The sequence below is a fragment of the Lepidochelys kempii genome, chromosome 14 (assembly GCF_965140285.1).
Source record: "Lepidochelys kempii isolate rLepKem1 chromosome 14, rLepKem1.hap1, whole genome shotgun sequence".
Classification (NCBI taxonomy): domain Eukaryota; kingdom Metazoa; phylum Chordata; order Testudines; family Cheloniidae; genus Lepidochelys; species Lepidochelys kempii.
The window spans coordinates 15,026,630-15,051,096 of record NC_136393.1 but is presented as its reverse complement, the minus strand read 5'-3'; the positions used below and the strand labels follow the sequence as shown (position 1 = coordinate 15,051,096).

General features: G+C 44.7%; 1 protein-coding gene across 8 annotated transcripts in view; it reads right to left on the bottom strand.

The window, feature by feature from the left end:
- Positions 1-24,467, bottom strand: part of TMEM94 (transmembrane protein 94) — a 99,529-nt gene that overhangs the window by 29,788 nt on the left and 45,274 nt on the right. For 4 of the 8 annotated variants that reach the window (XM_073311871.2, XM_073311870.2, XM_073311873.2 and 1 more), the window contains 11 exons: positions 22,417-22,647; positions 15,464-15,583; positions 14,105-14,232; positions 13,338-13,474; positions 12,379-12,581; positions 9,177-9,328; positions 7,999-8,101; positions 7,562-7,648; positions 6,945-7,061; positions 2,059-2,115; positions 2-106 (listed from right to left, as the gene is read on the bottom strand). In XM_073311871.2, the coding sequence (XP_073167972.1) occupies positions 2-106; positions 2,059-2,115; positions 6,945-7,061; positions 7,562-7,648; positions 7,999-8,101; positions 9,177-9,328; positions 12,379-12,581; positions 13,338-13,474; positions 14,105-14,232; positions 15,464-15,577 (1,203 nt within the window). In that variant the 5' untranslated portion in view covers positions 15,578-15,583; positions 22,417-22,647. Of the gene's footprint in view, position 1; positions 107-2,058; positions 2,116-6,944; positions 7,062-7,561; positions 7,649-7,998; positions 8,102-9,176; positions 9,329-12,378; positions 12,582-13,337; positions 13,475-14,104; positions 14,233-15,463; positions 15,584-22,416; positions 22,698-24,467 lie in introns of all 8 variants that reach the window. The other 4 variants (XM_073311868.2, XM_073311872.2, XM_073311869.2 and 1 more) reach the window with 2 other exon arrangements.

Here is a 24,467-nt window from a genome sequence, read left to right as displayed (position 1 = left end):
CAGTGACGGATCCCAGGCTGTGAAGTAAGCTGGAGGTGAAGCTGAGTGTTGGAGACTTGCCTTTTAAAACACACAGAAAGTGGCTCCAGATACAACGTATCATTTCCTGTCAGAGAAGCAGACCACAGGTGACAATTCGCTGGGGAGAGCCTGGGTGAGGAAGGGGGAGGAGGGGTGTGTGAAGTTAACAAACATGCTTATAGGTTTGAGTCAAAGAGACCCTGTGAAACAATCCATTGCCAGGGGGACAGGACTTTAAGTGTGAGTAGGTTAAGGTTTTCAAGGGCAAGGGCACTCCCCCTGCTGAATGCAAACAGCAAATATGTTCCTTGAACAGGGATTCTGCTGGGGCCATCACAGTCTTTCCAGAAAATACAGGTGGAAATTCTGAAGGGGTTTCACCTCAGTTAACTTGGTGCTGCCTCTTGGAATCTTTTTTCTAAACAATATGCTCAGATCCTTTGATGAAAGGATTTCAGTGCCCCACCACATGCCTGTTAAACCCATTTCCAGATGGGACAACTGAAGCACTGAGGTGCAATGACTTGCTCAAGGTAACCTAGTGAGTCAGGAGTCTGGGTTCTATTTCCTGCTAGAACCATTGCCTCCCCATCCAATTTAACTAAAAGTCAAATCTATGAACAACTGAAGGAAGGGTTGCATGAGGGAAATACTACAACCTAAACGTGCTGCTGTCACAGACAACCTTAATCTCCCACAGGAGCACTATCCCAAACAGAGGCTGGATGACAGAAGGCTAACACATATGGGCTCATCTCTGCAAATCTGGGATCCACTCCCAGCCTCAGCGCTGTGTGTTTCTTGTTCCCAGCCAAACTGGGTCTGAATTTGATGTTGAGCTGCAAGCTTTAAATGCATTTCTGGATTGCCACCACTTTGCATCACTTCTCCCGTGCTTCAACTCCTCCAGTGCTCAGAAACTATGTTGATAAGGGCCATGTACAAACCTAGACAGATTAAATCTCACCATGGTTGTAGTCAGAAATGCAGACAATATTTAATTTAAAACAAAAAGAAAAGGCCATGTTTAACCCAGACACTTTCTTACAGCCAAGGTCTTCACACAGAAGCAGAAAAAGGGAACAGATCTATGCACCAGGGAGATGACCTCAAGTCATTACTTTTTAACTGCTCAAGCACTGAATTGCACAGCTCAGCTGAAGGATGAACTGGCATAGGAAGGTAAGAAAACATTCAGAGAGAGTGATATGCGTGGGGGCTAGCAGTGGCAAGGGAAGAGACTGAGCCTGCTGACATTTGGGATTTTCTAATTAGCCTTGGGAATCCCTCTACTTCCCCAGGGAAATGGAAGTCCTAACGCCAGATGAGGCAAGACATTATCCCCTGTTTCATCTGGGTGATATAATTTGAAGAGGGGCTGGATCCAGACAGTTCCTTTGAAGGTTTGCTTGCTCTGGTTTGGGAAGTGTTAGTAATGTACACAAACTTATTAAGAAGCTGGTGAAGCAGGATCAGGCTTTCATCCCAAATGACCCACTCTCCTCTCTTCATATTTCGCCTCTGCCAGGGCTCCAGTCTTGCTGCTACTTCCCATCTCCCTGTTCACTAGTTTTGATTGGATGACGGTTTTGTTTTTTAAGATAAGCTAAATTCTGCCCCAGCCTCCTGCTATGTACCCGTATTTTTTGACTAGTTATTTCACCTGTGGAGCAACAGTGACCAACAGGACTTGAAACAGAAGCTTTCTCCAAGACAGGAAAGCTTGGTTTCAAAACCTCAGCAAAATTCTAATTCATGGCAACCTGAAGGGTACAAGCTGGACCACCTGTGTCACATTTAGCTCAACTCTGGCTAGTAGAGCCATTTCTAAATGAGGAGGTGTGTGGGAAAGACATCCAACCTGCAAGCAGAGCAAAATAAAGCAGCAAACAAAGAGTGCCAGCAGGCATCTGCCACCAGCAGTGAAGGTTTAGGGACTAGCAGGAGACCACAGAGGGAGAAAGGAAAGGATCTTATGGAGCTCGCAGTGAAGTAGAAAGAGAACGGAAGACTGGTAAAAAATAGTAACAACAATACCTGAGAAGATACCATCTCTGTGTAGCTGCTGAGAGTGTCCTCTGAAAACTTAGCCAGCTGTAGCAAGAGAAAAGACCAGTTACTATCAGTGTGCTCAGAAATGGTACATGAGAAGTGTCCCTCTCTGAATACTGTGCATTCTGGGAGGTAAAGGGAGGGGCCCTACTCTCTATTGCCATACCAGAAGAGACAGATGGTCCATCAAATCCAGTAACTTGTCTCCAGTGGTCCACGTTATTATTTATCAGTTAATGATAAGCACCATGCTTGGTGCTGTACAGGACATGGATGAACACAAGGTCCTTGCCCTGAAAAGCTTACAGACTAAAGAGACAGATTACACCAGTTAGACGCACTAGGACGCAGCTCTTTCTTAGGCTGATATTTTGAGGCAGGAGGAGGCAGTGTTTGAACTGATCTGGACTGGGTGAAAGCAGGGAGCTTTAAGAAGGGATTGCAAAGGTAGGCAGCTGTAACACCAGGGACATGGAGAAAGGAGGCAGAATGAAAGGGGCTATAAGATAGGAAATTAAATCAGAGATGTCGGTGGGATGGAATCATGCAGAGCTTAGAAGGGGAGGGAAAGTTATAGATGACAATTTTACGACTCAATGTCTTGCATCCAACGAGGGGGAATTCTCATCTTGACAGAAAGAGGAACAACTCACAAAACTGAAAAAAACAGCGGTTGCAAGTGTAAACAGAATGAAGTCCCAATCAGTAATACTTCCACTTGATCCAATTTCACAAAGTTAAAAAACACATATGAGCCAAATAGCTGGGAGAAAATTTACATAGAGCAATGTGAGGGATCATTTTGAAGAGTTTAAGAACTTTTTAATAAATACCCAAAAAGCTACAATCAAGAAACAAAAGGTACACTGGTTAGAAAACCAGCCTGGCTTAGAAGCAAAGTGAAAACAATAATAAAAAATAAAAACAATACATAACAGATGGAAAAAAGAGGAAACTGACAGCAATGAATAAAAATTAGAAGCTAGAAAATGTAGAAAGCTGATAAGGAAATGAAAAGGACACATGAAGAAATCTATAGCCAACAGTAACAGACAAAAAGGATTAGGGTTTGGGGGTTTTTTTGAGTTAAGCATATCAAGAACAAAAGGAACCATGACAACGGTATCAGTACATTACTAGATGGGAATGATAGAATTGTCAGCAATAATTAAGAAAAGGAAAGAAAAAGGAAGAAGTGTTCAATAAATATTTCTGTTCTGTATTTGGGAACAAGCCAGATGATGTATTCATATCATGTGATAATGATGAAATACTTTCCATTCCAACATTAACTAAGGAGGATGTTAAACAGCAGCTACCAAAGACAGACATCTTTTATCTGGAACTGCTGATTTACTTGCAGCCAAGAATTTTAAAAGAGCTAGCCAAGGAGCTCTCTGGACCATTAATGTTGATTTTCATTAAGTCTTGGAACACAAGGAAAGTTTCAGGACTAGAAGGCTAATGTTGTGCTAATACTTAAAAATGGTAAATGGGGATGACCCAAGTAATAATAGGCCTGTCAACCTGACTTCAAACTAGCCCCAGTAAATGAAGTAGGTCCAGCACCCCTTTTTGCCAGAGCAGGTGCTCTAATTTGGCCAAGTAAGAGGGTGGCGGCAGCACCTGGGGGCTATAAAGGACCAGGGAGAGAGACATGGTGAGTCAGGGGAACCTGAGAGCACAGACCAGTGGAGCAAAGAAAAAGGGCAGGCGCTGAGAGCTGCCAGAGCCAAAAAACTAACTGTGGTTCCTGAGAGAAGGCTGAAGGCAGGGGAGCAGCAGCAGGAGTCGCTTGGTGGCTCTCAGAGAGACAGAGCCGAGGGCTGGAGGCAGGAGAGCAGAAGAGGAGTTTACTTGATGACTTCTCCAGGGCTGGACTCAGAGGAACCATGAGAGGGCCAAAGAGAGTGAGGGATGTTCCCCTGATGACGACGATCTCCCAGGAGAGTGGCTGTGGGAGTTCCCACTGGGAAGAGTGGGATTTTAAGGACTATATACACTGGATGTGGGAAATGGACTGTTTGGGATTTTTGTTGGGCAATAATTAACTGTGTTTTGGTAATAAACTGGCTCCAAGGAGGGGTATTATTTAAGCAAAAGAGCCTGAAGTAGATTTACTGGAGACTCTGAAAAGGGAAATTGAGGCAGATGTGCCTGTCATGCCACAGAAGGCTGCTCCAGACAGGCCATTCTGTGACAGGGTGTTATAGGACTGGATTAATGAAGAAATATGAGGGTAACATAATTAATACTATCAACAAGGGTTTATGGAAAACAGACCCCGTCTAACTCGATATAAATTTTGGACGAGATTACAGGTTTGATTGCTAAAGATAACAGTATTGATTTAATATATTTAGACTTCTGTAAGGCATCTGACTTGGTACAGCACAACATTTTTATTAAGGAACTAGAACCAATACCAATATGGGCACACATTACATGGATTAAAAACAGTCTAACTGATAGGTCTCAAAATGTAACTGTAAACAGGGAATTATCATTGAGAGGCTGTTTCCAGTATGGTCCCACAGAGATTGGTTCTTGGCCATGTGCTATTTAAAAATATTAAATATGACCTGGAAGAAAATGAAGTCATTACTGATAAAGTTGGTCAATGACACAAAGATTGAGGAGTGCTAAATAACGAAGAGGACAGATCACTGATACAGAGCGCTCCGGATCACTTGGGTAAACTGGGCACAAGCAAACAATATGCATCCCTATATGGCCAAATGTAAAGTCATACATCTAGGAACAAAGAACATAGGCCATACTTACAGGCTGGGGGACTCTAGCCTGAGAAGCAGTGACTCTGAAAGAGACTTGGACGTCAGGCTGGACGACCAGCCGAACATGAGCTCCCATTGGGACACGGCAGCCGAAAGGGCCAAGGCAACCCTTGAATGCATAAACGGGGAACACGAAGTAGGAACAGGGAGGTTATATTACCCTGTGTTTGTATCTGGTGCAACCGCTGCTGGAATAGTGTCTCCAGATCTGGTGTCAACAATTCAAGAAGGATGTTAGAAGTTGGAGAGGGTTTAGAGAAGCACCAAGAAAACACCCCTTACCGGTAAAGACTTGAGGGACTGTCTTTAGCTGAGCAAAGAGGGGTAACTTGAGCACAGTCTGTAAGTAGCTACACGTGGAACAGAAATTTGAATGCTCCCATTTAGCAGAACAAGGTGCGGCAAGGTGAGGCCAGGCAAATCTGAACTAGAAATTAAATTAAAAAAAAAAAAAAAGTTTCTTACCACTGAAGGTAAATAACTATTGGAACAACACGCCAAGATTGCTGGTGGGTTCTCCACTAGCCTTTCTTAAATTACATTTGGATGTTTTTCTAAAAGGTATGTTCTGCTTCAACCACATCTATGTGACTTGAAGCCAGAATTAATAAAGGAAAATCCTATGTCCTGTCTTATGCAGGAGGTCATACTAGAAGATGACCACAGTGGTCCCTTCTGGCCTTAAGATCTATTAGCTTGAACTCGATGGAAAGGGGAAAGGCAGCAGTGGAGGGAGCAGAGTTACATGGCCCAGCTGACAGAGAGGAAGAGGGTCTTAACTGCTTTGTTCTGAATGGAGTAGAGGGAAGAAAGGTGGGAATGGAGAGGCCAAAGAAGAGGCTGCCCTAGTCAAGATCAGAGTGAAGAAGGCCTGAACAAGCTTTGTGACTGTAGGGACATGGAGGAAGGATCATATTTGAGATGTCATGGGGAAAGAACTGGCAGGATTTGGCAAACTGCTTGGACATGTGGGGAGAAGAGACAGGAGACAGAAAAGGACACACCCAAGGTATGAGCTTGGGTGATAGGATGGAGGTGCCAACTGCAATGAAGAAGGGAAGACAAGGACCTCCTATTTCACCATGCCAGAGAATCAAGGGCAGAAGCTGAGTGATGCTGACAGTGAGCATGCAGAGGGGAAACCACTAAAAGGAGATGGTGAGGGAGCATTTGGATGCAACGGATGCAGTATCTGCCTCATTCTACGCCAGCACAGGATGCAGGTGACTCCCACTGACTTCAGTGTAAGTTCTGCATATCCTGTAGGGAGAAGAATAGGCACCAGGAGAATATGGGGACATTGAGTCTCAGGGAGCACAAGGAGGTATTCCGAGCAATTGTGTCAAAGGCAGAAACTTCAAAACAGATGCTTGAGAAGAAGATAAACACACCATAGTGCACCTGGCTAAAGCCATCAGGGGCAGGTGCATGGGGAGGTACTCCCACATCCATTGAAAAAAATCAGCTTATATCTCAGAAAGTTCAGGATCAGAACCCCAGCAGCCTCTCCAAGAAAAACTGCTAACCCCTCTCTGCCCTTATGGGAAATAACCCTCACCTCCTTAGTTCCTATTCCACTTCAGGGAGCATTCCTGTAATCTGACCCCCAGCATTTCAAGTGGCAGCTCCCAGATCCCATGGGGAATAACAGCGGTTAAAAAGAGGACATCGTAACACCCAGCCACTCCAATTCACTAAAGGTTCCTTTGTTCTGGCTATTGCATCACATTTGTCTCAGTTTAGACTCCCACTAAGAGGGTACAATTGTCCATCAGTTGGCTCACAGAACCTGTCTTAAATGGATCTATTTGACTGTGGAATAAACTCCAAGAGAAGAGCTTGGACCAGCTGAAACTGGGCTGGAGAGAGAACTGGGAACATACTGTTGGGAACGATGCTGCTGCTCCCCAGGGAGATGGACTAGACATGACCCAACAGGGGTCACCCAACTGTAATTTTTAAGATTCTGTGGATTCACCTGACAAACAGACTGCCCCCTGTGTTCCTCTCACAGAGTCCATCACCTTCTCTACCCCTCCCTCCACACACAGTGGCCGGACATGGGGAAATACCTACCAGCGAAGTGGATGAGGCCTTGCTCATCTGGGCCAGGACTCTGGCTTCTCCACAGGCTGTAGCAAGAACCCACAGGACAGGAAAGAGCAGTGGAAGGATGGGCAGCACGCCATTCACCTGAAAAACCACCTTTGGTCACCAACTAGAGTCGGCACAGCGATGAAGCTAGAACTAAGGCCTGTCACATGACCTCCCCTTCACCACAGTACAGGGACAGACATGGGGCAAAGTCAGGAGCAAAGGATGCAGTTTGCAAAGACTGAAAGTAGTGCAAACACACTGAGGAACCCTGAAGGAAAGTCACCCACAATCCATGGGGATTTGCCATAAAAGAGGTAGTCAGCAGTTCACCTCCACTTGCAGTCAGTTTTCACAATGGATTTGGCATTAAGCCTTAATATTAAAAAGAAAAATTCCTGGGAAAATAGATTAAAGCCCATCCTGATGGGAACACTAGGGATACAGCTGCTGTTCAATTGAGTGCTTCACCTGACCTCAGCGTGCACAGGGAAAGAAGCAACTCTGAGAAGGTGTGGAAGGTTTGTGTTAAAAGGAAATTAGCTGCAGTGTACATGTTTGTTAGGAGGGAGTGGGGTGGGCACAAGAGACTCCTTTACCTGCAGCTGAAGAAGAGTGTACCGCCAGGAAGCAATTCCAGGAGCCACGAAAATGAAGCGCACAGCATTGGTGATCAGGAAGCCAGCCTGTTAGTTAAACAGAGGAAATACCCTCAGCAAGCCACCACCACTTGGAACGAGAGTCTCCACTCCCCTTAACACTGCGAGCCCTGGAAAATCCTGGAGGACAAAGCTGGTTTGTTACTGCATTGCCAAACCTTCCCCACCCTCCGCCTCATCTCATTGCTACACCTACATACTGACTGTTGAGCACCTTCACTGCACTTCTCTGAGCTACCCAAACTGAATATAGGGTTAGTGACTGGCTGGAACTTTTCACCGGTTCTTAACTTCTGCTGGGATGTACTGGCCTGCTCTTCTGGCAACTTTGGGACAAGATTGGTCATCAACAGCAATGGCTTGAAAGTCAGACCTACCAATACAATAGGGACGGCACACTTCAGCATCACTGACTGCACTGTGAACCTCTCGTTATCCAGAGCTGTCACGGGACGTGACAAAGCCATGTCCAGACACCACCTGAAACATCAAGACCAGTTAGGAGCCCCAGCCCATGACAACAATAGCCAACAGTCCCAAGGCCCTAACATTGCATCTTCCTCCACTATAATCCTTTTAGTTTATCTTGATAGAATAGTGCTTCACGGTAGGAAACTGATCACTGTTTCAGAGACCCAAAGCCAGGCATTCCATACTACTAGCTTTGCACTTGACACTGGAGTAAATATAATGACTCCTTGACTCCTCAGCTGGTTGACCGCAGCTCTCAAACCCCAGTTTGCATGTCTAGTCAGAGTACATTCAGATACCTACATCTCTAGCTGACCAGAAGGGTCACTGATGTTACTGATTAAATCTTAAGGTAAAATGGCACTTGCAGAGAATCCCACCCACTCAGAGCGAAAAGATCAATAGTCATATGAAAGAGAATATTTCCCACTCGGTTTCTAAAAATGGGCTTTGCCCCCCTGCTGAACCAGATCAAGTAACAATGAAACACCTGCCTCATGCTATCTGCAGCCCTCTCGCTCTTCTTTTCTTTGCTCATCCAAGAATTAGCATTTTACTTCTTAAAATTACACCACCCTAAAAAGGAGAGCAACTATCCCTGCAAGTTAGTATTCTCTGCAGATCCAAACTTCTGTGCCCATAATTTAGAGATGATGCCTCTGGTTAGAGAGTTGACAGCTAGCCTTGTCCTTGGTCTCTGAGTTGCAAACACAAATTTAAAAAATAAAATAAAAAGGAAACTCAGATCCCTATAAAAATGGGCCCAAACGAAGGGCTTGCTATCAAATGCAGATATTATCTATCTCCTTGCCACCACCACAAATCAGTTTGCAGGTGAGGTGCTAAACCAGCAGTTTGGAGAATATGGCTTTCTGCATCCATCTGACCTAGCAGCTGCTGAGAACCAGTGAAGGAGTCCAGTGAGAGTCTTATAACTCTAGTATTCCCAGATAATGGATAAGAGGTAATATAGTCTATCTGAAGCCCCCTGTACAGGACTGGCAAAACGCCACCCCTTCTGATACAAGGCTGCAACAAGAACCAAGCCAGCCTGTACAAACATGAGAAGCAGTATTTAGCACACCTGACATTGTCAATCACTGGGGTCTTTAGGACACGAAAGAGACGATATAGCTGAGGATTCTGAGGTCCCTTCTTCACTTCACCCCTCGGGGACGGTGGAGGGGAGAAAGGGGGGAACAAGTCTCCTGGCTCCAGAACAATGTGTTCATCATCCTGTTATCAAATTAAAGAAGAAAAGACAGAAAGAAGGTCCAAAGGCTGCACAATCAGACAACTCAATGGAAACTTCCTGAAAGGCACTGGTGTTTTAGTATCACAGAAATCTGTTCAACACAGGACATGTTTCCTACACTGTTCAAACCATCAATGCTTTAAAATTCATTTGCAAAGTTGCTGCACTGAATGTGAAGCAGAATGCAACACCTATTGCAAAATGGAACACTTACTCCTCAGCATCATTGTAGTATATATGCACATTTCACAGGAAAGCATCTACACCAGGGGCGGGCAAACTTTTTGGCCTGAGGGCTGCATCAGGTTTCTGAAATTGTAGGGAGGGCCGGTTAGGGGAGGCTGTGCTTTCCCAAACAGCCAGGCATGGCCCGGCCCCTGCCCCCCATCCAACCCCCCGCTTCTTGCCCCCTGACAACCCCCCCAGGACTCCTGTCCCATCCAGCCCACTCTGTTCCCTAATGGCCCCCCTCTGCCCTGCTCTCGGTCCCCTGACCGCCCCCAGACCCCCCGCCACCCCATCCAACTCCCCCCTTCTTCCTGACTGCCCCCCTGTGACCCCTGCCCCATCCAACAACCCCTTCTCCCTGACTGCCCCCAGACCCCTCGCCTCATCCGCCCCCCGTTGCCCCATCCAACTCCCCCCTTCTTCCTGACTGCCCCCGTGACCCCTGCCCCATCCAATGACCCCTTCTCCCTGACTGCCCCCAGACCCCTCGCCTCAATTGCCCCGAACTGCCCTCCCACCACCTCATTCAACCCCCCCTCCTTCCTGACTGCCCCCCAGGACCCCTGTCCCATCCACCCCTCCCACTCCCTGTCCCCTGACTGCCCCCTGCCGCCCCATCCAATCCCTCCTCTCCTTCCTGACTGCCCCCCCGGGACCCCTGCCTCCATTCAACCCCCATTCCCCGCCCTCTGACCACCCCAACCTCTATCGACACCCCTGACCACCACCCCGAACTCCCCTGCCCTCTATCCAACCCTCCCCTGCTCCCTGCCCCCTTACCGCACTGCCTGGAGTGCCGGTGGCTGGCAGCACAGCTGCACCAGGACAGGCAGCCATGCTGCACCAGCACAGCACAGAGCACTGGGTCAAGCCGGGCTCTGCAGACCCACCGCCCAGAGCATTGGGGGGAGGAGCGACAGCCTCCTGGGCCAGGAGCTATGGGGCTGGGCAGGATGGTCCCGCAGGCCAGATGTGGCCTGCGGGCTGTAGTTTGCCCATCTCTGATCTACATTATGGTGTTACAGTCACATAACTAAGGCGCCACAGCTGTGAGATTGTAGCACCCACAGTGTAGACGTGACCTTAGACAATAAAGAGCATCAAAAGTAACTTTAAAAGCTGAATTTTCCCCATGTCTTTCTTGCACAGCACATTTCCTCCCGCCCCCATTTCTAGTACAAAATATGAAATCTTGCCCACTTGCACCTATTAAAGATCCCTACATGCTTTTGTAAGAGGCATTTTAATTCTGATGCCTTGGCCAAATTGTAGTTTTGGTAATTCCATTACTTTTCTCTAAATTAAACTATAATAATGGTCATGTGTGGCTTGTGGATGTGGCATTCTTTTTCACTTCTTGTCCAAAACTGGTGTTGCTGTGTTGTGAACAGCTGCTGCATTCCAGCCCAGAAGTAGTTGCATTACAAGCAGAAAAAAGATCCATGTGATTCCTTTATCTGCCACACAGGAGTTCGTAAGGCTTAACTTTTAATATTTGTAAAACAATGTGAGCTCCTTGGCTAAGAGCTTCCAAAGAGCAGGAAATATTATATTATCTTCATCTCTTTGCCCCAGCATCTTTAAATTTTTTTAATCTAAGTGCTCTCTTTGTTCTGTCAAGTGCTCCTGTTTGTACCACCAACTCTGTACATTCTCTAAACAAATCATCCCACAAGCTTCCATTCCCTGAGAGCTGCTTTCAGAGCCAGGAGGAAAGCCAGGCCCTGCTGCTTGTTTTGCTACATTGTAAAGGGCAAGCTTCAGTATCCAAACACCACGAAGGAAGGGTTTTCTGAAACAGCAGGCTGTTCACAGTTTTTTCCCAAATAAGATCTGATCAGTGGATAATTACACCACACATGAGCTAAGATGTTGTCCAGGTAACATTCCCACCAGTACTGGCCCCTCCCCATCTTCCCAAATTCCCTGAAATTATTCTGCAATCTGATGGAGACATGCATAGACTCTCAGACTTCAAGGTCAGAAGGGACCATCATGATCAAGTATGATTTTATAACAGATAAGTCTAGATCAGAGACCACTTGCAGTCCTGCAGTGATAACCTAAACATTTTCTCCTGTTCTCTCTCAGTCAATTTCTTCCTTAGCTTGTAGTTCCAGCCCTCTTAGGCAGTTCATTCACTTTCCCCCCACGTATCCTATACAACGACCTTACATTTTCAGAGAGCAGAAAGGGGAAGGCCAGAGCAGATAAGCCTTTATTTCTCCATATGAAATGCAGGGTACAGTCCCCTTCTTTTATCAGAAAGGCATATTCTACACGAGGGTTCCATGAGGAAATACTATGTTCATGTTGGCAGTTCTATCTGCAAAGTGAGTGCAATGAAGTCACAGCAAGGAGCAGAGAGGAGTATTTTGCTCACAGGTTCATTTAAGATCTCTAGTGACAGTGACTTTCTGCCTAAAACCCATCTTCTGGCACAACAGCAACACCCAGGGTTTCAAAATGGGAGGATGTCCTATTGAATTATCTATTCAGATGGGTTTAATACAGTTTTGATCAGAAGCACAATACACTCCTTTCCTGTCCTGTGGGAGATAAGAAACATCATACTTTGGCATCATTTGTGTGACTACGTTGTTGGGGTTTGGCAGGAGAGCTGTTTATATAAAGCACTTTTAGCTGCACAAATGAAGTGCAAGGTGAAACTCTTGAGTGCTCCCAAGGTAGGAAGAGATCAAACACACAATGAGAATACTGCATGCTCTGGGAATTGGTCACCAACTGATCATCCTGGGAAACAATCTTTCATCATGGCACAGAAAGGAGACAAGTGAGTTACCTTAATCCCTCTCAGAGAAGCAAAAGACTCCTGCCCCGGTCTCAGAGCAATAATGTCTCCCTCTACTAACAGGCTGACGGGTAGGTTTACGACATGACCATCCCTGTATGCCCAGTGGAGGGACCAGGATGGGGCAAAAGGCATGTGAAGGTCGGGGTACATGGAGTCTGGCCACTTTGGCTCTTTACCATCTTCCAGGGTATCTGAAAGCACAGAGAACAGGAAAGAGTGAGGAAGAGCCGCACTGGAAAAGGGCTGGTGATCCTGTAAGGATTTACCTTCCACAGAGTGATCCCTCCAGTGCTAATCCCATACAGTCCTTATGATCTCCTGCCATTTCCTTTATTCACCCATGGGGGAGGGGCGGTCCCTCATATTTCCCCATCCTGTACAGACAGCTACCCAAAGCAAATTTACAACATAAACCAAACACCAGGTAATGCTGAGATGAACCTATGCAAGACAAAAGCCAAGAGAATGTCCCAAAGGGCCCCAGGCTGAAAAGAATTACTTCCCCTCCTGCCAGGCAGAGGCTCTCCCCAGGCTTGCTGCCCAAATTGGGAGGGTGCTTACTCACAGCTGTTCTCACACACACACGTCTCTTGCTGGGAGGGTGCAGCTGTCACTACGCTCTCCTCTCTCATTGCTTGCTGGAAGGCAGATATTTTTATGAGATGCTCAGAGTCTGACTTACTTCAGCACACAGACATAGTGGCCATTTGCCTTACCAGGTTAAGATTCAAAGCATCTGACACTATAGCAGCTCAGCATCACCATCTAAAGAGGGTGGTGCAGAAAGCATGCCTCTCAACACCCTGCCTCTGTAGGAGACGGAGCAAGACAGGTAATCTAAATACAAGTAATGGAGACACCTAGGTTTGGAGAGAAATCCAATAGAGGAGGAAGCTGTGAGTGTGTGCATGACAACCCAAATGGAAGATGGCGGATAGAGACCTCACCGTTTATCTTGTCAATGATGGTCCGAAGCCTCCTTTCAACCTCTCTGCACTTCAGCCTCTCTTGTCGTCCAATCAAGAACAGGTTCAGGAAGAGGAGGAGGAGGAGTGCCAGGGCATTCACAATCTCAGCACCTTGGCTTTGTGAGGCAACAGGAAATAACCAAGTAGACAAGGCATGTGAGTAAAGGAGCAAAATATGCTCCCCCGTGCACAGATATAGACGCTCACCTGCCTGGCCCTTTATGAATAATGTTAATACTGGAGTCAGTGGGATGTAAGAATAAAGAAAAGCAGAGGTATTAAGCCCATGCTTGGTCTTTAGAACAATTCCACTGGAGAAGTTCAACAAGATCTGCTTCAATCCAGAGATACTCTTATAACATACAGCCAGGGAATGGTAAGGTCCAAGTGGCAGCTCTCTGCACTCTTCCATGAGGCACCCCAACCCCCAGTTCAGTTTCAGGATTATCCCTCTCTATTCCCACACCCCAGGACATCAGGGGATCTGGGACCACTGCACAAAAAGGAGCTTGTACAGTTCCCAAAGGGAGGCAACCTCATTCTCTCCATCAGATCTTCTATGTGATTGTTGAGAAGCGGCCTCAATGAGCTCCCAAAACGAGTCTTTGTCAGAGATTGGGGGAAGGAGCCGATGGGGACACGATCTGGGCATGAAAGAGCGACCACAACGCTAAGACCGCCATGGGCTCTCCTGACACAGTAAAAAACTACCCCACCCCCCAAATAGCAAAGGGGACTTTGCTCACCTCCCGTGTGGCTGGCTCCCGGAGCAGCACAACAGCAGCAGCACGGCCAGCAGCATCAGAGATGCACCCGGCCAATGGAAGCAAGAGCAACGGTTACCATGGTACAGGAAACTGCTCCTCCACACCTCCTACGGAGCAAGAGCAGCAGAGAGACTCAGTGTCAGCTAAACACAGATCTAGTCCTTTAAGAAGCATAACACAGAATCATAGAAGATCAGGGTTGGAAGGGACCTCAGGAAGTCATCTACTCCAACCCCCAGCTCAAAGCAGAACCAATCCCCAATTTTTGCCCCAGATCCCTAAATGGCCCCCTCAAGGATTGAACTCACAACCCTGGGTTTAGCAGGCCAATGCTCAAACCACTGAGCTCCCCCCCCCCGATAATGTGTGTGTGGGGGGGGGGAGTAGAAGTTCACAAAACCACTGTGGAGCGAACATTGTTTTCAAAAACCTTCAAAACAGTAACGAGCTTCCCACATCAGTGTTTATCTGAGTGCTAACACACTAGCAGTGGATCAGATGACTGGCTTTGGTGAATGCTCACTGCCTTGCAATGCCCTGGCACAATACAAAGGTCGCTGTGCCAGGATGCCTCATGGCCACTGATCCAGAGGGGAGAACAAACATGGCTTTGGTGAATGCTCACTGCCTTGCAATGCCCTGGCACAATACAAAGGCCGCTGTGCCAGGATGCCTCATGGCCACTGATTCAGAGGGGAGAACAAACATTTTTGTAAATGTAATTACTACAAATAAGACTCTACAGCTTTGTATTTAAATGTATGGACACCCCAACCGTAGCCAAAGGCTCAGGAGAGTGTGTCAAGCTTCATAGCCCCATCTGCTCTAAACAACCTCCTATGTGCACTGAGAGAGGCAACTTTGGAGCCTCTCTCTACAGAGATCACATTTCAAATACAGGTAAACCCCAATTTTACACAGCTCTTAGGGGCACAGGGAGAAGGAAAAGGCAGCACAAAATCACCTTCCTAATGCTGGAAGGGGGGGAGGCTGCCTAGGTAGGCGTTTCAGCCTTCACTGCTCCTAAGCATCTCTGGGTTGAAACTAAGCTCCTAAATTCCACAACTGCACAGCTGCAAAGGAGCTATAACCTTGCATAGCTCCTAGCATTAGCTCCAAGGAAATCAGAAGCTCTGCAAAAGCAGACCGTAATGTAATTGACCTTCAATTAACTCAGAGATTTAGCTTAACAAGGGTTTGGAAAGCTTGGGGCTGCACCATAGGTCATTTGTGTGATCCATATGGGGAACTGGCCCAATTCCCAATTTCTAAACTTTAGGATTTTGAGAGACCGACAGGGAAGGTCAGAACCTACTGTGGCCTTTTTTTTGGCCTCACCTTCCATGAAATCACCTTCTTCCTTTCCTTCTGATGCCCCTCCAGCAGTGCTGACAGCTGGTCTCTCAGGATAGCGAGGGCCTTCTTTGTGGTCAGGCCCAAACTTGAGGTCATCTCATCCTGGAGAGCAGAAAACAGTGTGTTTAGTGCTTCACCGTCATCTTTCTTGGCTTTTTCCTGCTGGCCAAGCACTACATCCCTGAATGCCTTGGAATCATCTGCAATGTGTTCACCCCACCCATGAACTTTAGACTGGCCTGCTGGAATAAAAAACCAAGATGATCACAGGCAAGAAACACATTGCTGAGCACTCCAGCTTAATGCTCCATCACAGCAGCAGAACTATGAGACAAGGTCCAGAAGACAAGTGTGTCTCTGGCTGGCAGAGACTAGGAATGCTACAAAGGGAGCATGCCCAACTCCTAGAGGCGAGGGAGGTTTGAACTGATATCACTTTGTTAGGGATCCAAGGTGATTTGCCAAGAGCAGGTTATGAATTGATCTCCTAGCAGCTATCCCAGAGAAAGACGACCTGTCCGCAGCAATGAAAATGGGAGCCCTTCAGGTCACCACTCCGTTCTAGATCAGGTTCAAGTGTCATAAACTCAACCTGTTGAGTCCCAAATTTGAGAAAAAAACTAAAAACAAGCAGCACAAGATAGACAGTTATGCTGAAATTTTAATGATGCAGGATACCTTGCTTTTCTTTTAATGTGTCCTTTTTTAATTTTTTAACCAGTTTACAAATCCTTGCCATATAAATATCAGGAACGAACAATCACTATAACAGTGAGCTTTTGTTTAGAGAGACATTATACAGAAATAGAGTCATCGGATCTTTCTATTTAATATGTTACCATATTACAGAGTGAGCATCATTACAAGGCCTATAATATGTTGCTTCTAGTGATTTTATTAAATTAAGTTAAATCTCTATATATACACATATTTAACAGAACAGCACTGTCTATCAAATGTTACTATTAAAAAAACAAGTAGTATGCTGGGGGTTTTTTGCAGGTGAATGTACTTTGAGCATTGAATAAAAGGTAACCAGATATCTAAGTATCTATCTGCCCTCTGTCTATTTTACTGGGTATATAATTGGTGTGTTAATTTTTCCATAATCTCCCTTTAAAAATAAATAAATCATTCCTCGACAGTTGGGCTATTTTTCTTTTTCCAGTGAGAGACTACCAACAGCCGAGCAGCTACTAGGAGATGAGAGATCAATTCTTCTTTTCCCCCCCCGTGCGACCATTTCTGTTAGGAAGCCCTAGAAGGATTACCAAGGGATCATTTGGTAACATAGATCCAACAAATTTGTGAGATTAGGTTACGGATTGCATCCCAATACTCTCTAATGACTGGACATGTCCATCATATATGCATAAAATCTCCTCTTTAACCACAATTTCTCCCCCATTTATCTCCATTCAATCTATCTATCTATCTATATATATAAAAACCTGAATGGTGAGAGGTACCTTTGAAACAGTATCTTAAAGAAATTTTCTTTTATTGTGCTACAGACTGAGGTTGCTGGTCCTTTTTTCTAGATCAAACCAGATTCTTCTAGGATAATTTGTCTATCCACCTCCTTTTCCCAGAGTGTTAACTATAGACACTTTTTTGTTAGAAAAGTTGTCAGCAAAGATCGATATAAATTAGGAAACAAAAATTATAACTAATTGATCACATGCCATCTCTCCTACTAAAATTAGCTTTCTGTATAACAGGTTTCTTAGAAAGTTGAGAAACATAACGCCTGACTTGAAAGTACTGGTACAATGGGAGAGTGGGCCAGTTAAAGTTAATTTTGATCTCTAAATAAGTTAGACATTTTTTTAATGGAATAGCTGGCCCACCACATGTATTCACTGGCTCTCCCAATCTTCGAAGCTCTCTTGTTCACAATTTGGGTTAAGATCTGGATCATTTGGCAAGGGAAAATAATTTATCTTATGTGTAGTTCTATCCCTAACACAGAGCAGCTTTTGCTAAAGGATGTGCGTAAATTTCTGGAGGATGAGAATTTTTTTTTTTATTAACCAACAGTAGTTTAGCAACATTCTCACTGCCACAGTCATTTTGTTTAATAAATATTCCATGTTTGGCTGGGTTAGAGCACCCCAAATTCACTACTGCTTTGAGCTGGCTGGCTAAGTAGTACCCCAGAATATTTGGAACACTAATCCATCCTGTTTAATGGACCTGTATAGGGTATCTGCACTCACGCTTGGTCTTTCCCTATTTCATAAAAATTTTGACATCCTCTGTATTCCTGCTAGGGTTTTATTTGGGATAATCCCAGAAAAATTTGGAAACAAGAAAGATATCCTTGGCAGAATGCTCATTTTTGCTGTGGATATACTTCCCCACCAAGAAATTGCATACTTCCCTCAGCTCCCCAGATCTTTGTTCATTTCCTGAAGTAGTGGTTGGACACTAAATCATAGAGCTCTCCAATGTTGTTTGAGATTTGAATTCCCAGATATTTTATAGAATTTGTTGCCCATTTGTACCCAAATGTTTTCTGGAGAAGAGACTTTTCAGATTCTGGTATTTCAGTATTTGACATAATTTAACTTTAAACCCAGACACTTTCCCAAAGTTCTAGATTTCTGCAGAAACTAATTTTAGAGAAATATTGATTTAGATAAAAATATTACAACATCTGCATAGGATACTATTTTCTGGTGTGATCCTGCAAGTTTTATTCCTGTGATGGATTAATTGTTCCTTATCCTCTGTACTAAAGGTTCCATGCCCAGTGCCATAAGTGAAGGAGACAATGGACATCCCTGCCTAGTCCGTTTGTGTAATTCAAACAGCGGAGATTTAACACCAGGAACTCAAACAGCTGCTTCTGGGCTGGTGTAAAGAGCAGTTATCCATTTAGGGAACTGGGGGCCAAAGTCCACATAGGGCAGGGCTTGAAACAGAAAGTCCAACTATTCTATCTCCTTTCTCTGCGTTTAGTGACAATAAAAGAAACAGATTTTTTATTTGGTATTACGGATGATTCAAAGTACTCTCTTAATACTATCTGAGATTTGTCTATCCTTAATGAATTCCGTTTGATCTGGGTTTATATAAACTGAGAGCACAGACTGCAATTGGCTAGCTCCTATTTTTGCTAGAATCTTTATGCCATGATTCAACAGTGATATGGACCTATAGAAAATGCATAAGGTGAGATCTTTTCCATCTTTAGGGAGAATAACCACAGTAGCTTTTTTCATAGGTTGCAGAAGTTCCTCCCCTAACAGAATAGTGTTGAAGGTACCTTTCAAGGGACTCACTAATACCTCCTTAAATACCTTGTAAAATTCAGCTGGAAAGCCAGCAGATCCTGGAGTTTTACCACTTTCCATACTTGCTATTGCCACTAGGATTTCTTTTTCTGTTATTTCTTTGTCTAAAGAGTCTTAAAAATTTTGTTTATCTTTGGCAAGTCTGTTGAATTCCAGATTTTTTTTTTTAAATTAACTTCAGAGCTTGGATTATCTCACGTATAGAGATTTTTATAAGCAGCAGCAAAAGTAGCACATTTCATTAGGGTGCGTAACTATCTTTTTGCTGATTGTTCTTAACTGGTGGAATAATACATTGCTCTTGAATCCCTTTAAGCTATCACTTATTTCCTTTTTTCAGAAAACTTCTGCTTTGTAATACTAAGGGCTTTTTCAGTGGCATCTGTCATCGACATATTCCATTTTCCCCCTAATATTTAGTTAATTGTTATAGACTTTTTTGAACCTGTGTTTTTATGCATGTCTTGCAAACTTTTTATCTTCTGCTGTATTTCTTGAGCTCTTTCTTTTTTCAGGTGAGAGGCTCTGCTTATCAACTGATCCCTAAATAGTGTTTTACCTGCCTCCTAGAGAAAGCCTCTCTTTATGTTGTCCGTATCATTTATCTGAAGGGACTGAACAATGTCCTTTTTAATTTCTGCAACCCAATCTTTTTCTTGGAGGAAAAAAGCAGTTCATTTCCCTGCCACCCCCACCCCCACCCTGAAAAAGTGATCCCTGGGACCCTTCCCAGCTATCAAGTATCACTTTACTGACCATGTAATGTTGCCAAATTTTCGCAGTTCGTATCTGCTTCATTAAGGATTTACAAATTAACATTACATCTATTCTAGTATATAACCGATGAAGGTGTGAATAAAATGTGTAATCTTTTTCCACTGGGTTCAATTCTCTCCATCAAGGTGACAAATTGAGCTGTTGGCACAGAGAGGTCAATGCTGCTCCCACTTCCCTGTCCCCCTAGTTTTTTTAAATCAGATTTGTCCCAGTCAGGAATAGATGTGCAATTAAAATCTCCTCCAAGTATAATTTCCCCTTCCCCAAAGTGTTGCAGTCTTTTAAAGAAGTCCTTTTGGTTGAAAGCATACACTGAGCCCACACATTATTAATTACCCAGCAACCGTGTCTTTCAACAATCTAAATCATCCCTCTTCTCCTTACATTGAACTTTAACTTGAAAAGGTACGCGTTTATCAAATTTTATGCCCATTCCTCTTTTCTTTAGCTGAAACAAAACATGTCCATTGAAACCAATTACACCTTTCATGCTCATAATTTGTCCCTCCTGAAAATGAGTATACTGAGGTAAAATAATATGAGCGGGGGTTTTAAAATTCTATCAGGGCTTTTTCCCTTTCAATTACATTATTGAGCCCTCTGACATGCAAACATGTTACTTTAAAAGAAAGAACCATTGAGAGTAACTATTCAATTTATTTAAAAAATTGAAATTATTGTGATTTTTTAGCTGTTTGATGGCATGACCCCTTGTGCTGTCAGTGTCTCTCTTGTATCTCTTATTATGTTGCATTCACAACTATGTGCCTGAATAGGACTTGATTTGTATTTGTACACTTCCATATCTATTTCTTGTATTAATTCCCCCCACCTTCCCAGTTCCCTCCCCTCTTTTGCATTCCCCTTACTTTAAATCCACAAATAAAAACAATATAACATGTAAAACAGTCTCCAAGTGACTATGCTTTGCTGAACCCTAAACCCCTGTACTCTCATCAAGAACACTTGAGCTGTCTCTCTTGCAATCCAAAGGAGGTGCACTTTCCACCTATGGGACCTCACCCCCTTAGGGATAGATTACCATCTGATTATTTTGAGTTACAAGGAGGATTTACACAGATCCTCTAAAGACTCCTCCCCATCCCCTCCTCTCTTTCCTCTAGTCTGCTCCATTCTTGGGATTTCATCCCTTACCCACCAACTCCCCTCTTATTCTCCTTTATTTCCTCTGCGTTTTAAAATACAGTACACAGCTTTTACCGATCACCCCAACTAAAGCAAATTTCATAGTGTTTTCTTTATAACTTTGACATAGGTATTGTTCATTCCTGGTGACTCCCAAGAAATCCCTTCTGGTTAGTCTCTAGGATATGCCTTAGGTATCCAAGGTCTCTTGCTCAGTTTTACTTCTGCCATTGCCAATGTGTTCTCTTTCTTTTCCTATCTTCTTTTTCTTGTGTTTCATCATTTCCTAAGAGTTTTTTTAGCAGCTTATCTGTAGTTACTACCTCTGGAGAATCTTCATGTACATCTGAGGTATGGATTTCTATCCCAAGAGACTGGAGTGTATTTTTGCCTTGTTTGAAGACACTTAATGTATAATACTAATTTTGGAAGCTGAATGAGAGTTTAAATGGGAATCCCCATCTGCAGGAAAAATCTGCCCTTCTGAGTGCTGCTGTAATTTCCTTCAGCTCTCTTTTCTTTTTTAAAGTTAGGGGAAAGAGGTCATGGAAAAATTGCAGCTTGTGGCCTCTGAATGCACTCTGATTTTTTCATAATTAAATTTTTCTACTAATGATCGTGAAATTTCATGATTAGGTTGCTGAATTTATAAGGCCCAGACAGGGGGAGTGGTGTCCTATGTGCTCTCTCCACTTTTACACCTTTCAAGGAGCTCAGATGTAACAACTCCAGGATCAACATTTTTACCTACCGAATTGGACTGTCTCCTTCCAGATTTTCAGGCACTCCCTTACTTGAGAAGGAACAACATCATCAGAATCAATTTTCTATCTCATCCGATTTCAGGTAGATCTCTCTCTCTCTCTGCGCCATCAGTGCCATGCAGCTGTTTCCCTCCCACTTGCTTCTCTTAGGCCAGTCTCTAGCACAATGACTTACTCTTCCAAGTCAGCAACTTCCTTCTTTACTGCAAGAAGCTTAGTTGTCAGATCATCTCTTATGGCCTGAAACTCAGATAGCATTCCCAGAATGTCTGCTTTGGTAGCCATTTGATTTTCCTCAGCCCTGCTATTTGCCTGCATGTGTGTTCACTTGGAGTCAGAGACTAAAAGGGCTAACACTCTAAAACCTCTCTACACTGTGACCCAGAAACACTCTTCTTAGTAAGGTATCTTTTTAAGTGTTCAGATTTTCTTTGAGAATCTAGCCTCTGAAACTCTGTGATCTGGCTGAGGTTGGTTTTTTTATTTTGTTTTTTGCAGGAGTTTAGTAGGTTTAGGGGTCAATGGAGGCAGATTGCTTTGCTATTACAGTAGAGCCTCAGAATTCTGGACACCTCAGGAACGGAGGTTGTCTGTAACTCTGAAATGTTTGTAACTCTGAACAAAGCACAGTTTGGGCTCCAGATTCAGCAGTTGACACTCCAGGCTAGGCTTCAGCAGCAGCTGAGCTCCCTCCTCAGCTTCAGCAGCTTCTTTCCCTAGGTCAGACTGAGTTTGCAAGCTTGTCCAACCTCCTGGGTGTGTGTGCGCACTTGTGTATAAACAGTGTCCCCACTTCCAGCAGGGAGGGGGGATGAAAGCGGTGCAAACTGCAGGGCTGCTCCTGCTCTGCTGGCTCAGGCTCCCAGCCCCAGCGTCTTCACCTCTTAGCTGTAAGTGGCTGCCCCGCGCGTGGGGGTGGGGTGGGGATAGGCAGTCCAGATGTGCCTACCTTTAAGATGCAACACCGGCACAGTACAGTATTTGCTCTTTGTGTGTGTGCGTGTCTCTCTCTCTCTGCTGCTGCCCGATTAGTTACTTCTGGTTTCACATGGTGTCCAATTGACGGGTGAGTCCATAACTCTGGTGTTCGTATGCTTGAGGTTCTGCTGTATCCCCTCAAAGTTCAGGCTTTGGGCAGCCATGTTATCCTGCTTCCTGCAGGTCAGCCCAGGATAAAGAGCTGCAAAGTTAGGACAAGAGTCCACAGGAGCAGGTTATAGAAGGCGGCTACTGAAAGAGCAAACAAGTGGCCATTTGATGACCATAATAGAAGTCATGTTACTACAAGACTACTTACTTTCATATTCCAATACTGTGTCACGGTTAGGCCTTAAATAATCCCTGGCTGTTTCTATGCATATTCTGGGCAGTGGGTTTATGAAACACTGCTGGATCAGAATACAGCTAGGCCCTTGTGGCTTTTCTCCATTAGACTAATAGCCACCTCTGTTGAACTGGAAAATTGAACTGGCAGTTTCAGATGAGATCATGAAGTTAGTACCAAAAAGGGATATAAAAATATTACTTAAAGACAAAATGAAGTACAGTGGAGCTTTGGAATACAAATCCCAGCTGGAGCACTTATAGGAGAGTGGATGCAAACACACTGGTTGTACTGACATGTGTTAGAGAACATGGACTCTCCCACACCTTGAAAAAGCTAGAGTGAACTTCACTGCTTAACAAAAGTGAAGGCCTATTTAACACTAGCCAGAACCTGACACAATGCAGGCAAGCACTATGCAAGCTTCACCCCCCCCCCCCCACCACCACCTCAGCCGCTGACACTGCTCTGCCAGCACAGCTCAAATCAAGAGCTGAAGCTTCTCCTGCAATCGCAGTCACAGGCTCCTCAGATAGCTGAGCCAATGCAGTTCAGTCTCAACCACTCCTGCTATTCAAGACCTGCACACACACAGCGCTCTGCAAGTGCACCTTAGTTCTGACATACACACGTTTGCTATTCCAGATCTGGATAGGATTGTGATGTGCATGGCTATCTACAGGAAACTAAGCTAGGTTATTAAACTGACTTTCACTGGTGATGCAAACCAGAATCTGAATCTGGGTTTCAAGGGCTGAGAGACCAATGCTCTAATCCGAGCCACGCTCTAGAACGCACCCACCTCGCCCCTTCCCAGCTCTCTTTTAGCAAATGAAGTTGCAAAGCATTTTGCAGCAAAATGAAAATCTAAAGCAGAAATTTCTTGCAAGGTAGAGCCTGGGATACTGCTTGAACTGCAGCTGTGACAGAGTTAAAAATAATCCTACTAGAATTCTCGTTCTGTGTGTTGGTAATAGGATTAGAGGAAACAGTTCCGTGTTTCTCTTGCAGGAGGACCAGGTAACATTAATGCAGAGCTAAACACAGGAGTCTGACAAAGATTCCCAGTGGGGAAGAGGGCAGGGCATTTAGTCAGCAATACACATGCTACTGCCCAGGGCCGGCTCTACAGGTTTTGCTGCCCCAAGCAGTGAAAGAAAGTGCCATCGCGGTAACACCGCCGCCCCTTTCTGACTGCCGCCACTGCTTGGAACGCTGGTGCCCGGAGACGGCCCTGCTACTGCACCACTGGAATGCTACACACATAGCAGTGACCGAGCTTGAGGTGTGGGGCACACTAAGCTTTCCTTCTTTCCATGCCCTTGTGGTTGTTTGGAGTATAGCAATATACAAAAGAAGGTTGCTCATTCTGCCAGCCACAGGGTAAGGACTGATAGCAGCAACCCCTCTACTATACAAAATAAAAGGCAGCAATAATGACAGGGATTGTCACTGAAAAGCACAGTGTGCCTAGAGACCACTGGGCTGGTTCCAACAGCTATACCAACAGGCTATGGAGGAGACTAGAGACTGGAGTGTGGTAGGACTGCACTCCACACCAATGCCTAGCACAGACACACGTTCCCAATAAAGACGAAATGTCATGTACACAGCAGACAAAGGAAGGAGATGCAGGTCTAAAGCTCTAGATGAGTCCCTGAAATACTCATGTGCCC